This window comes from Galeopterus variegatus, unplaced genomic scaffold (assembly GCF_000696425.1).
Source record: "Galeopterus variegatus unplaced genomic scaffold, G_variegatus-3.0.2 Scaffold468, whole genome shotgun sequence".
Taxonomy (NCBI): domain Eukaryota; kingdom Metazoa; phylum Chordata; class Mammalia; order Dermoptera; family Cynocephalidae; genus Galeopterus; species Galeopterus variegatus.
In genome coordinates this window covers 467,568-482,367 of record NW_007726579.1, presented here as the reverse complement: position 1 = coordinate 482,367, position 14,800 = coordinate 467,568, and the positions used below count along the sequence as shown (strand labels likewise).

The window sequence follows — 14,800 nt, the reverse complement described above, 5'->3', positions numbered from 1 at the left end:
TTAATATAATAAAAACACAGGTCAATTAAGTCATTAGCTATAGAAATCCCATCTCCTTGTACAACAAACTGTAATCTTTAAAGTAGTATCATGTGCATACCTTTTTCAGGATGTAGTCTTTTAAAAGAATCTGTTTTTGACAGACTTGGGTCTGTGATAACTCTTGATCCCAATTTAACAGTCAGATCTATTGAACGGTAACCTTGAGGAAGTTTTCGATCATACAGGAGAGTTAAAAGCTGGGCAAGTGTCATTTCAGCTGGCAGTGGCTGGCCTAAAAATGACATAACTAAGTTAAATATGAAATACAAGAGGGAGACATTTACTTGGTTCAATTGACTTAATTACTTACTGTTTTTACTAAACTACAGGCAAGAATTTGACACCAATTTCAAAACAATTTAAAATCAGCTATTGCAAAGTTTACAAATATTGAATTTATTTCTGATATATGTGAACAATAATGTCTGTAGAAAGTGTCAAAGTAGAAAATCACCAGCAAAAGAAAAACTAAGGAACAGAGGGCCGGCCCGGTGGCGCACTGGATAGTGCGCCGCTTGGGAAGCACGGCAGCGCTCCCGCCCGAGGGTTCGGATCCCACATACTGCCGGACACGGAAAAAAGACAAAAGACAAAAAAAAAAAAAACTAAGGAACAGACATTCCTATAAATCTGGGGGTGGCAAATTTTTTTCCATAAAGGGCCAGATAATAAGGATTTTAAGCTGTAGGGGCCATATGTCTAGCTTCTTTGGCAACTAGAAACTCTACCATTATAGCAGAAAACCAGCTATGGACAATACATTAATAAATAGGCATAGTTATATTCCAATAAAACTTTATTTGCAATAAATGGTATCCAACCCACCAGCCATAGTTGACTTTTGCTTTAAGTTGACAATGTAAAGCTAAGAAGGGAAATCCATCCAAAGTCAGTTAGCAATTTGACTATAATAATACGGCACAAAAACGGTAATAAAATGGATATCACCTGGCCAAACGGAAAGTATATGGGTCAAATTGCTTTAGCTGGGAAGAACATATTGGTTAACCACCAGTGGTTTATAAAAACTTCACTGCTATAAGTAGTCCTACAAAATTTGCCTCACATTGCTTTCTACATAACTTGCCATAAAGTTTCTAAACATTTACTTTATCAATCATTTTATGGCATATTGACAGCAAAATTTAGGAAACCAGTAAAGTGGAAATATGTGGCTTGATAGCATTTTAAAAATGTAATAGGTACTCGTTTTTTGCTCTCACTTTCCTTGGAATGAACTGTATGGAGAAAGTCTCACTAACTCATTTATCTCATCAATTGCACCTAATCAAATACATTCTGTTGATCGTGCATCTGATTTTTATAGTTGTAAGATCATTAAAAGTTCTTTGATGTTTATCCATTGTGAACATTACCTGCCAAGAGTTTGTGAAACAGGTGAAACACTGGGACGGTAATAATTTTGTTGGCAGCATCTGCTCCTGAGGAAGTGCTTCCTATTTTATCGGGTATTGATCTCCCCCTTCTGGATGGTGGGCGAGGTGGTGTAGCTGACACAGCACGTTTAGACTGGGATTTCAGCCCTAAAAGAAAAGATTCTATATAACCAACACAATAATAAGTAAAAGTGTGTTTCTCAAATACTTTTAAAAAGCACACATTCCTAGGTAATACCAAAACATAGAAATGTTTCTTCTAAGCTAATATCTAATCTCACAATTCTATTTGTCCTTCCAGAGAAACAATAATTTTGGCTTTGTATGTGTAATTATTTTCCAAGAAAGTAAGAAGGACAACCATTCATTTAGTTGAAAGCAGTTTTGCACAAATATATGTAAGAAATCCTGTGTTCTTAATTTTTCTTTGAGAGATTATATCAATACAGAAGTCTCCTAAGGAGTAAGGTAATCTGGACTGAGCATTCTCTTTTCAACTAAAATCACCTCACCTGTGTTAAGAAAAAAACCTCCAAAAGTATCAGATACACCTGCTTTTTTTAACTTCTTCTGGAACCTAACATTGAAAACTCATTGTTCAACCAATTTTTAAATTATTTTTATTTCCTAATTTTATGCGATGAACGCATTATAAAAGAAAACTAATCAATACTTTTTCATTTTGTTTTTGCTTTTTTTAAAACAAGGCAGTTACACAAAAATTTTTTAGCATTTAATGACTTTGTAAGGGTGTAATTCACCCTGAGTTAAGGGTAAACTATCAAGCTTAAATGAAATATCTAAACTATTCACACATGTTCAATACCTGATGAAATACAGTAAGCTTCAAACATAAAATAAATTTAATAATTTCACTGCCAAGAGGTAATAGATTTCTGGTGCAATATTTTTAAATGTAGTATTAAAACATCATTTTAAGTCAACATTTTACATTAATACATTTTATTCTATAAAGTTCCTATAAATATAAATTGCTATATTTTATAGAACCCCAGATAAAATCAAGATTATAAAAAACAGAAAGCATACCAGAGGCAACAACAACACTGTAATTGTCCTGAAATCCATTTTCTGCCTTAACTTTTTCTTTCTCTTCATGGTTTTTCTTTTCTTTGTCATCTTTTTGTTCACTAATTAGCTTAGCTGTGATACTTGGAGTATCTGTAAAAAAATATTATCTAAAATATATTGCCTTTCTAAATCATTAAGAAGAGAAGCAACAAATATTTCAAAGGAAGATTATACAAGATAACATTATTCCCAATATTGAGGCAACATAAAGGAATGTAGAAGACATGCAATGAAGTAAAGCCTGATGTTCAATCATTGCTGATATCAATGAAAGAGACTTGCCAACGCTTCTTAAGCCAGGATATTTAAGTTCCAATCTCTAGAAAGTATTATTTATTACAATAGTACTACCTCTAGAAGCAATGGAAAACCATTAGCATGAGAACATTTTTTATTTTGGACATACTTCAATGTGCTTGATACCTCTATCTAATTTGGAACTTCCAAACTGAATATCAAGAAAGTATATTATATTCAAAATGAGGAAACAGTGATACAAAAGCTACTGATACAACCTGTAAATGGCAAATACTCAAGCTCAGGACTCACTCCAAAACATTACACAAGACTTCTACTCATAGTACAAATGGGAGTATAAAGGAACAAATTTCTGTAATAGAGATTTCCTGTTCTTTTTATTTAGGAAAGAAATAGAAATCTTAGATAACAAAGTAATGTGTTTCACTACTGCTTTAAAAATGAATACTAAGGGCTTTCACAGACAGTTATTACTCTCTGAATAATATTTCTTTCATTACGTTGGCATATAGCATGCTAATAAAAAGCATATAACACATGGGTGACCATATAATAATGTGATTCAGCCATAAAGAAACCAAAGACTGAATGAACTGTTTTGATATTAGTAATTTGTTTCACTATGTGAATATGATTGATACAGATACTCTTTACATTTCTTACTTTAACACAATCATGACCGAAAGTATTTTATGTTAAAAGGTTGAGACAAACAGCATCTTTTGCAATATCACCCATTTTATAGTTTTCTTTGAGTATCTGAAAATATCCTACTAATCTCAATTTATAGAGGTTTGTACTGATAACTACTGATTATCTTTAGTTTGTGAAATAAAAAAAATTTTTAAACATTATAAATGTATAATGTAACTAACAATGCATTTTACTTTCTAACCAAAACCAAGCAATCCAGAGTGAAATATTTAGGTAATAAAAAATCCACAAAATTAACTAATAGGATATTCAGTTAAGAAAAACACATAAAGAGAATAAGGGGATAAGAATTTACATAGTGCAATCAGAAGTTCAACTGATTTCCATTTATTCACTTGGTTATCTCAAAAATAAAATCTAAAAACTAAATGGTATTCAAACACTAAAAGATATTACTAAGAAAATTTTTTCTCAACTTCCTATTCAAAACTGGTCTGGTTTGAAATTCCACTTTTGGCCAAGAAGAAACATAATGACCAGATTTACTTTCCCACCTGAAATAAATAATAATTAGGAAAATATATTATGAAATAATAGTTTTCAGAAACTGGGTGTGTGGAAACAAATGAAGTGAGCCCTAGGATTGCTCCAGCTTATTGTATGAACAGAGTTCCCTAGGCCACAGTTCAGCATAACCCAAGTGTCACGCCAGGTTGAGGATACAGAGCTGGGAATTCAGGAGGACAAAGGTTGCAGTTCATAGGACACACTGTTGGGAGAACAGATTTGCTTAGAGAGTTCCAGAGATCTTTGCAGAGTCTCTTCTGAGTCTTCAGTGTGTACTGACAAACGTATGTATACATGTGAGGACACCATAAAGGCCAGGGAAAGCACTACCAAAAGTAGCAAAAGCAACAACCAGAGTCTCAACTGGGGGATAGAATACTTTGTGTTCCCAATGTCCAGCGGATTCCTAACAGAGTACTTAGAAGAGTCCTCAGTAGTGGGGTCAAATTTAGCCCTAGACGTGCATTTTCTAATCTCGTACCCTATTTTTCTTTCTAAAACACTATACCTACATAAAGTTAAATTCATTATAATTAAAATTTTAAATTGAAAATATCCAGCATTACAGTAAATTCTGCCTTAGATTAAAAGCTGCTCTGACTCTACCTAACAAAGCTTAAACACAGGTCCTAAAAGCAAAAAACTGTTTTCAAGTAATAGAACTACATTTCAGAAAAAAAAAAAAAAAAAAACTTAGAATACGAAAATATCCAGCACCCCAAAAAGTAAAACTCACGCTGTCTAGCATACAATAAAAATTTTCAGGCAAATAAAAAAAGCAAGAACATACAACCCATAATGAGGAGAAAAATAACACCGATTGACCAATAAGCTCAAGAACGTAAAAGAAAGCTTATATACTTTTAAGGACAAGGAGATATTAAAAAAAAGAATGAAATAAAATTTCTAACAGATTAGACACTGAAAAGGAAAAGATCATTTTCAAGACACACCAATAGAAATTATTCAAAGTTTAAGAAGAGAGAAAGAAAAAATGAGGGGGAAAAAAGAACAGGACTTTGGTGAACTGTGACATGAAAACTTCTGGTAGCCTGATATATGAGTGACTGTAATCCCCAAAAGAGAGGAGGAAGGGGAAGGAGAAAATATTAGAATAATGGCCCCAAAATTCCAAATTTGAAGAAATCTATAAACTCATAGATTTGAGAAGCTCAAATCATAAGAAATGGGAAGAAAACTACAAGGTATAAAAGAATCAAATTGTTTAAAATCAGTGATAGAAATCTGTAAAAGGAAAAAACTAATACATAAACTTTATTATTTGAAAGCGATATTGTCAAAAACTATAGAAAATAGGTAAAATCACTGCTTAAATATTTTTGAATTACTTGTTTATACACATGCTGAAATAATATAAACATACATGTAAATATATCATAAAATATGGCTAAAGATGATAAACCAACTTTAAAGAAACAAATGCTAAATAGAGGTTAAATTCAGCATAAATTATAAATGTTTCTATGTAGTGTACATCCAAAGCAATTAGTTTTTAATAAAGGGAATTATTTTGTAAAATATTCTAAATGATTGAAGATGTTTTAGAATAGCATTCTTGCATAGTAAAATACGAATAGAAATGTTAAACTTTCAGTTATTTTGTAGTAAAATGTCTATACTTTTGCATTTCAAGTAAACTGCATGAAATATCAATAATTGGACTTCAGTACTCCTCCTCATTTCCTCCATAAATTTAAGTAATTAATTTTTATTTTTCATTTTCTTCATCATATAGAATGAAAAATTTCAGGAAAAAACTTCTAAAATAAGATTCTCAAAATAGTTTAGCTGTAATAAATAAATTTCAAATTTAAAAAATGTGTTTTAATACATTTATAATATTCTAACATTTTATTGTGTAACTTATAAAAAGGTAGGAAAAATTACAATTTTATACACACAACTTGTGTTAGATACAGTGACTGAACTGGAAAAGAATCTTTTCTACCCTATTTTCTCACTGTAATCATATCCATTCATGTGGTTTAACTCACTATCTATAAACAATAAAAATTCCCACATCTTTTAAACCCCCTATTATATTCTGAGCTTTAGATCTGTAGTTTCAACTAATAAACAGACATCTCCAGCATTTTTCTGAGGTACTCCTACTCTTTATTCAGTTGACAACTTCCCTTAAACTTAAGTGTTCCTCTTAGGTATTTAGATAGAAATATATTTAATTATATTTACAGTTAAATATAATTAAATTATATTTAATTATAATTATAATTATACCCCTGTACTGGCCAGCCACCCCCACCTTCCCCCCACCAAAAAAAGTGTGAGCCTATCTACTATAAAATGACCAGATGGTTTATTGCAGAAAAATTCTATCAATGGCTTGTCCACATTTCTAGCTGCCCATTTTGTCATTACTTCACATAACACACATTACAGCAAAAGAACAATAGGTGCTTGAATATGTTGTACATTTCTGTCTACTCGGTTGGCTTCTTCTATATGTTTCAAACTGTGAAAATGTCTTGACCTTTTCTAGTCATTAAATGGTTGCTGAGTGAGTGAATGCAGTAAAATGAAGTTATAAAAAAATAAGAAAATTCCATATACATCTACCATAAAGTTAAAGAAAAATTAATACTTAAATGTGACTTGCCTGACACTCTGTCAAGAACATCTGATAATGTTGTTGAGACTGGCAAATGAAGAGTACGGAACTTGTGGCCTGCTCCATACATTGGATGCTGGATGACATGGCTAGTAGCATTAATTCTACCTTTGTATAGCTGAAAATCAAGAAATCATAGAAATCAAGAAGTGACTTTTTGAAATACATATCGTTATGAAACAATTTCAAAGCATACATGAATTAATAATTTTATTGAATACAAAATATAAAGAGTATGTATTTCTTTAAATGGGGCATGTTTGCCATATGATTTAATTATTGGTTAACTTTTGCATTAGCAGTATTGTACGTAATGTTCTTTCACTTTTTCCTCAAATCAAATCATACCACGCAGGGTGAGGTATTTCCAGTGGGGGGTATGGGTAGGTGGGTAGGTGGGTGGGTGGCTGGGTATGTGTGCGTGCGTGCGTGCGTGTGTGTGTGTGTGTGTGTGTATGTGTGTTTATCCTAAAGAGATTTAAGTTCTGTTATGTATGTATGTATATATGTACGTGTGTGTGTGTGTTTATCCTAAAGAGATTTAAGTCCTGCTATTAAGTATTAAGGTTGTTCTAGTTTCAGTCTGCTATATAAGAAATTAGAACATAGAGACAACTGCAAGCGGTGACATGAAATTATAAAATATGTTCACACACAGCTAATCATTAAAATTTAAGTGTCATATACTCACTGGACAGGGAGACTGAAGAAACATTGTCACCTTCTCGTCTTCCAGCATCAATTGTAAAAATAATCTTCGTATAAACCCTGAAATGTTCCCAGATGTTGGAAGGTTCGCTCTTTGAGGAGATGTCTGAAATAGTTCACAGAGAACCTGGCAAGGTAAGAGATTTAAAAAGTTAAAAAACTGCAAAGAAATCTTTCATTTATTTTAAAGAATAAACAGGAAATTATGAATGTGGATTAACAAGTATATTTTAATACATCAAATCAGCAACTAAAGATCAAATTATTTCATCTTTAAATAGATGAATACAGAAGCAGATAAAACGTTAGAACTGTAATGAACATTTCTGAGGGTAAGAGAAGTTATTATTGAATAGTTTTCACATAATGAAACCTAGCATAACCAATTTATTTTTAACTTAAGTCAATATCAATGTAGTTACAATAAAAATTATGAAAAAGGTATATTAAAAATATAAAACAAAGCCTTAGTAAGAAACTGAGAGATAATAATTAGGCCAGAAAATAATATTACACAAAGAATTCATACTACCCAGAGGCACAAATCAAATTTTCATATATTCTTAATTGTGCCCTTGGTTGAAGTTCAATTTAAGCATTTCCTTTTAAGTAAGCATATTAAGCAGAGATATTTCCCCAATAATTAATTACTAGAAGCAGTAAAGTACCTTGCTCTTCTTAATAACGTTAACTCATTCAATATTTTATATAAAAATTATGACAGTTATCCTTCTAGATACTAATAAAGTTTTTTAAAAGAAGGGGTGTGTGTTCTACAAGCTAGAATCCCCATTGAATTTGCAATCATCTCACTATAAAGAATAACTGATTTATGTGACAGCATATTTTAAGGGGAGGAGGAAGGAGATATCAGTACTTTTAGTTATGGTTTAAATTTAGATCCTTAAACACAATTACCCCGAAACTTTACCATCACCTGGCCTTAATACATGGCTGCTTCTTACCTAATTCCACTAGTAATTTAAAAAGACAAACAAATCGTAAAAAAGTTTTCTTCTCTTACCTGTGCCATTAGCTTTTGATTATTAGGGTGGCATGAAATGCACTGCAGAAAGAATGCAACCGTTGCATTCTCAATTGCTGTCCGCTGTTGAGTAGTCAATCCTGCTGTAGCAGCTGAAGAAAGAGAAGCTGACCTTGTACTGGTCTGTTGTGCACCTAAATTATGTCCTCCAGCAGTGGATCCAGAGTGACATAATAAAAACAGAAGTGCTGTCCATAGTGGATTGACTTCAGAACCACCAAGCCAATCTTTCATAATATGGCTATTGCCAACTTCAGTCAAAAACCTAAGAATAGGAGCAACCAGGTCTGCTGTGATAGGCATCTTATTACATTGTTGTGGAACATGATGTCTCCTGAGTTTGTCCTGGGAAATATCTATTGACTGAGCAATGCTTTCTGAGTAAGAAATGTGGCTAAAGCAGAAACTAGCCAGACTCCTCACAAGAAGAGAAGGCAAACCTGAGTCTAGTAACTGTTTGATAGCTTCTGGAGATTGAGAAGAACAAGCAAGGGTTGCCAAATGTGATTCAGTTAGTGAGAGAGGTGCTTGTGCATTTTTAGAGTCATCTGTTAAAGACGAACTAAGATCCTGCTTTTTGCTATCATCTGTCATGGAGAGTCTGTGATGACACTGCACTGGAGGAGGGGTAATTCCCATCCAGCCCATAAGCAAAGAAAAATAATTTGGGTGTATGTGACACATGGAGCAAAGCAGACTGTCAACAGCTTTCTTCAAAACCATATTGCAGGGAAGAGACATGGACCAATTAAAAAGTAACCTAGGGAAATAAAAGATACCACGTTAATAATACGGTTTCAAGAAAGAACTCAATTCAAATATTTCTATTAGAAATCAATCTATACCGAAAAATTTGTAATTTACTTGACATTAAATAATGACACTGTAATGTAAGATTTCAGAAAGACTGTTTATGATATATACATTATTTAAGAATTTAGGGTGGCTTGGAAGTTAGGTTAATGAGTAGAGAAAAATCAAGTACCTATACTAAAATGATTCTACCTGGCTCTACCATTCTTTGTGTGACCTCAAAAAAGTCATGTAAAGGAGCAACAAAAAATTATACCAAAGAAATGTTTAGGTTAAATTTGACATGATTGATGGCTTAAATTCATGTTTGCATATTAAAAACTATTAGTGAGGTTCACAAATAAGTCATAGATTATGCTAAATGGCAGGGCCAAATATGAAGATGACAGATTAGAGGACAAAAGGCCTACCTTTTATAAGTCATGGAACTCTTCAGGAATAAATATAATATTCTGCTACAGATTTACCAGTTAGTAAGCAGTAAGTTAAACAAAGTCTTAGCTGAGTATGGTGAAGTACTATAGGTAAATGGAAACTATCTGTCAGAAAGACAATCTACAAAGTAGTAAGTCTTTGAAAATTTGTAGCTATACTTTTCCTCCACAGTTCTACATTAAAGATAAAAAAAAAAATCTGGTGGGTAAATTTGCAACTGAGAATAAACACCATGAACACCTACATTAAGCATTCCAATTCTAGGTAAGAAAGGCAGTCAGCATTGCTAATATATCTTCTTAAAACATGAAGATAAATTACAATTTGTGTGACATTTCATTTCACAAAAGTATACCTGATTGTATTTACTACTTTTAAAATATTATTTTTATTCGAATAAATATGTAAAATACTCTGTTTCATCACATGAAAACCTAAAGTGATCTAGTGCTGGAAAAGAAAAAGAATTTCATAAATCGTACTTACTCAAAGAGCTCTCGGTCCAGGAGTGCTGGTAAATCATACTCTACAAGCAGTTCATAACTATGCCATAGAATTGCTGCTACACAGTGCAAATGAGAAGGAGATGGCATTAGAAGACCATACTCTATTGTCGACGAGTTAGGGCACATGTAGTTCATCCTGCCACTTCTCTTCATGGCAGCCACTCTTGCAGAATCACTGACCCATTTTAACAAGGCCTGAATTCTTAAAAGAAGAAAATAAATTCAAATAACCAGTTACGTAACAACCAATATTTAATAAAGATAAATAGCATCTTTGCTCTTAAGCAAGGTATTTATAAGTATAATATATTAATTGTTCTTGATCATTTTAACCTAAAACAGAAGAAAAAATTAATTTATAAGCAACAGGGGCACAGTAGTTCCAGTTTTCCTGTAACCTTATCAGTTTTAACCGATCAAAAGGTCTGAGATATCACAACTATGACTCAGTAAATAAGGATTGATTACTTCTTACCTCATTTATAACAAAATATATACATTTGTAGAATTACAGGATACACAGCTTAAAAAACTCATTCTCTCCTCTAAATTTATTTTTCATCTTACAGCAAATCCACACAACTTACAACAGTGATCTGGGGCTAATTCTTCATTGTTCAGAGTCTCATGAAATTTAGTATGTTTCACATCGTTGGATCCAGAGCATTAAATACTAGTAGCAGCCACCCACCCTTATTCATTCTGACAATATGATATACCCTCCACACACTTTTCCAAGTGCCACACCACTCCCAACATGGTGGTGCCAGAGACCAGTAAAACACATCCAATTTTGAACCATGAGTTGAGAATAAAAGACTTTTTAAAGTAATACTTCTTTGGCATTTGTATAAAAACAAAGAATAGGGTAAGATTTATTGTCAAGTTCTTAAAACACTGTGTTTATATTTGGTTTGTTACCTTTAAAATTTCTAGTTTATACCATAAGATTCTTTGCATCAGGGTAAAAGAAATAGGGGTAGGAAGGTATATAATAGTATAATCTTTCTCTCTACCCTGAAGAACTGAAAGATAAGATTCTTAAAATTACAAAGTCGTATGATAAAAAAGAAAGAAAATTCAGAGAAAGAGATGGAAGTTAAAGCAATTAGGGAAAAGTATTATTTTCTCAGTGCATGGCAGCCAACAGTTTTGCCATTAGTCAGTTCAAAACAACAAACATAACTGTTTTTGAAAAGTTTTATAGCAAGAAAACTAAGTTTAATTTTCTCCTTATGATAAAGAAAAAAAACTACAAAAGTGTTTGAAAATTAAATAATCTTAAGAGTTTTTAAGCAATTTGTTCTGGAAAAATATTTAACAGTGATTTTAAAAATATATTTTAACACTACTAACCATCAAACTCAAATATAGCACAGGTTGTTATTCAGTTTGTCAAAAAGCATTCAATCTATTTTAAAATGTAATATATTTATCAGATAGTCTATATAAAGTAAAAGGCTTAATATTTTGAAGATTATGCTGAAAATAATTTGCTGAAAATGTGATTTAAACCTTTTTAATCGAGAAGACAGAAGCAGTAAAAAATAAGTAAAAGTTATTACATTATATATGATTAAGTAATAATTTTCCCCAGAATGCCTTCACTGCCTGGCACCACATCTCAAATCCCAAAGTCTGATATCCTCCTTTGTGGTGACACTGCTCTGTCTCCCCACCCCTGGGGAGACAAAGCAGGACTCAATAAACTTAGTCTCTCTAATATCTAACACTATGTCAGGCATACAGCAGTTATTAATACTCATAAAATGAGTAAGTACCCACCAAAAAGTTAATAATTTTGTTAGTAGTTTATAAAGTAAGAAGTTAATAAAACATTAAATGATTTCGTTTTAAATGTAATCAAAATAATTTTAAAATAACATAACTCAAGAAATAATCTTTAGCACAGAAATTATATTATTTATAGAGCAACACTCTATAAATATGGTTCTCTTGATATGGATGATATACATAAAACTGAAGAACACCAAGGAGTGGCTCAAAAATTTATCAACAAAAATAAGTTTCAAAAATACTTGGAGTTCTCATTAAATTTTTACTTGGTATGATAATGTTTCATTTTGTGGTAGGAAGCATGAAAAAAAGGATAGAGAGTCTACTGAAAACCTATCAAAAACTATTATAAATAATCAATAATAAGTAATCATTTAGAATTAACATTACTGCCATTACCAAAACAGTCCACATAGCTACTAGGGACACAATATTTGATATTCCTACATATTTAGTAAGTACTATCTAAGATAGTATGATTTTTATAAACCATTACCTTCCAACGATCCTATCACTACATGGTTAACTTAAAATATATATTTTATTCTATTGCGTTCCTCAAAAGCAATATTGATGAAGAATTCTATGTGAGTTCAAATTTGCTTAAAATATGTTCATATATGTGATAAGTTATGTTTAATTGTTCATGAAAATCTCTAAAAGTTGCATCATGTGAAGCAGATAGGTAAATGTACAATACATAACAATATTCCCGTAACTCATGAGATCATCTAAGGCCATCTAAGGAGAAAGTATTATAAGTAACATTCAATCACAGCATATTTGTGTGCATGGGTGTGCTTAAATGAAAGACGAGATCATCATATACCTGTCTTTTGTTCCAGGATCCTGAGTTGTTCCAAGCTGGTAAAGAATATCTATCGTAGAGTCAGAGGACAGCCCATTCAGTCTTCCAAAAAGTAAAGGACTATTCAAATCTTACAACAAAGAACCAAAAGAAAAAGATTGTTAAATAAGCAAATATGATGGGAAGATTTGCTCAATTTAACTATTAGGTTATTCATTAAAAATAAGTCATCTATAATTCCAACAAAAAGAAAAAACAAACTCCAAAAATAACGAAGCCATAAAGGAAATTAATTTCAGAAACAACCACATAGTTCAACTGACATTACTTTGCAGGTATGTGAAAATTAAAATATCAAAATTAAGTGTCACCTGTAGGATCACTGCCTGATGCTGCACAATTTCTCAGGAGAATGTCTATGAGCTTCAGGCCAATTCTAGTGGACTGCAGTCCTATTTTTACAAGAACAACCTCAATGTTGGGTGAATGCATTCCGCAGTATGGTGACATCAATAAGGCAGCACAAGTCTGTAGCAGATTAGCAGTAGGTGCAGCTGCACTTGCCATCATTCCTTCCAGATCACTTATATGCGTAAGGCAGTGATGTAATAACCGTAACCATCCAATACTGAAATATACAACACAAAATTATTTGTATGGTTAATATAAGTAGCTCAAGTTATTTCAAGGGTAAAACAGACTTTTTTAAAAAGATCAGTACATTGGGTTTCATAAGTAGCAATAATCAATTTAAAAAAAAAAGTTTTAGAATGTTCAGAAATGACTGAAGAATTAAACACACAGTAAGTTTCCCCTATGATGTAAGTACCTAAATGCTCATAGCATTTAGGAACTATATGCTTGCCTTAAAAAAACCCAGCCAGGATTAGCATAAACTGATTAGGATAATAGACTTGTAAAACTCTTTGCACTTTGAGAATAAAAAAGAAATCCTAAATATTTTATCAGGAAAAGCTTTCAATAGAACCCATTTATAAAATTTTTAACTATTAAAATTTATCAGAAGAATGTTGATTAAAGGATGAATTCTGGCCCCTGCTTTTTGGTTCAGATGTAATTCTTCTGATAACTGGCATTTAAGAATTATCCTATACGACCAGCTCCCTGTTTCTATGGTCAGTTTGTATGGTTCAGATGTGCTCCTGATTGATACGTGTTTGGGAGTCCCTATGTAATAGTCACTCCTTATGCATGGAGGATGTGTTACAAGACCCCTAGTGGATATCTGAAACCTTGGATAGTACTGAACCATACGTATATTATGTTTTTTCCTATACATACATACTTATCATAAAGTTTAATTCATATTTCATTTATTTGGCAGCTGGCTGGTACAGGGATCCAAATACTTGACTAAGTTTAATTTATAAATTAAGCACAGTAAGACATCAACAACAATGACTAATAATAAAATAGAACAATTATAACAATATGCCAGCATCATTACACGTGCACTCTGTGGCCATTATTAGGTAAAATAAGGGTTACTTGAACATAAGCATTGCAATACCAGTCGACCTGATAACCAAGATAGCTACTAAGCGACTAACAGGCATACAGTGTGGATATGCTGGACAGAGGAATGATTCACTGCCCAGGCAGGATGGAGTCAACAAGGTGTAATTTAAAACATAAGTTGTTTATTTCGGGAATTTTCCAATTAATATTTTCTGATCACAGTTGATCGTCAGTAATTGAAACTGTGGAAAACAAAACCATGGTTAAGGGGACACTACTTTTATAGACAATGATCCAAAAAATTTGAACCTATATCTAACATATACCACAGTGTGGGTCATCGCAAATGTTAAACACACACAAATCTCAAGTTTAATCAGCCTCAAGGTTCTGCTTTCACAAAATTATTGTCCTATTACACCTAATAACATTATCATATTATATAGCTATCAACAGAAGAAAGAGCTTCCTAAGACCTAAAAAAGAAAAAAAGGGCAGAATGAGTAATTTTTTTAAAAAAAGATGAAAGATTTTTATAAGAATGAGAAA

General features: G+C 32.1%; 1 protein-coding gene across 2 annotated transcripts in view; it reads right to left on the bottom strand.

Moving 5' to 3' along the window:
• BIRC6 (baculoviral IAP repeat containing 6) overlaps positions 1-14,800 on the bottom strand; it is a 252,572-nt gene that overhangs the window by 85,519 nt on the left and 152,253 nt on the right. For both annotated transcript variants that reach the window (XM_008569149.1, XM_008569150.1), the window contains exons 52-60: positions 13,144-13,400; positions 12,794-12,902; positions 10,148-10,369; positions 8,393-9,173; positions 7,352-7,495; positions 6,649-6,778; positions 2,490-2,621; positions 1,419-1,586; positions 101-274 (exon numbers count right to left, since the gene is read on the bottom strand). In XM_008569149.1, the coding sequence (XP_008567371.1) occupies positions 101-274; positions 1,419-1,586; positions 2,490-2,621; positions 6,649-6,778; positions 7,352-7,495; positions 8,393-9,173; positions 10,148-10,369; positions 12,794-12,902; positions 13,144-13,400 (2,117 nt within the window). The remainder of the gene's footprint in view (positions 1-100; positions 275-1,418; positions 1,587-2,489; positions 2,622-6,648; positions 6,779-7,351; positions 7,496-8,392; positions 9,174-10,147; positions 10,370-12,793; positions 12,903-13,143; positions 13,401-14,800) is intronic.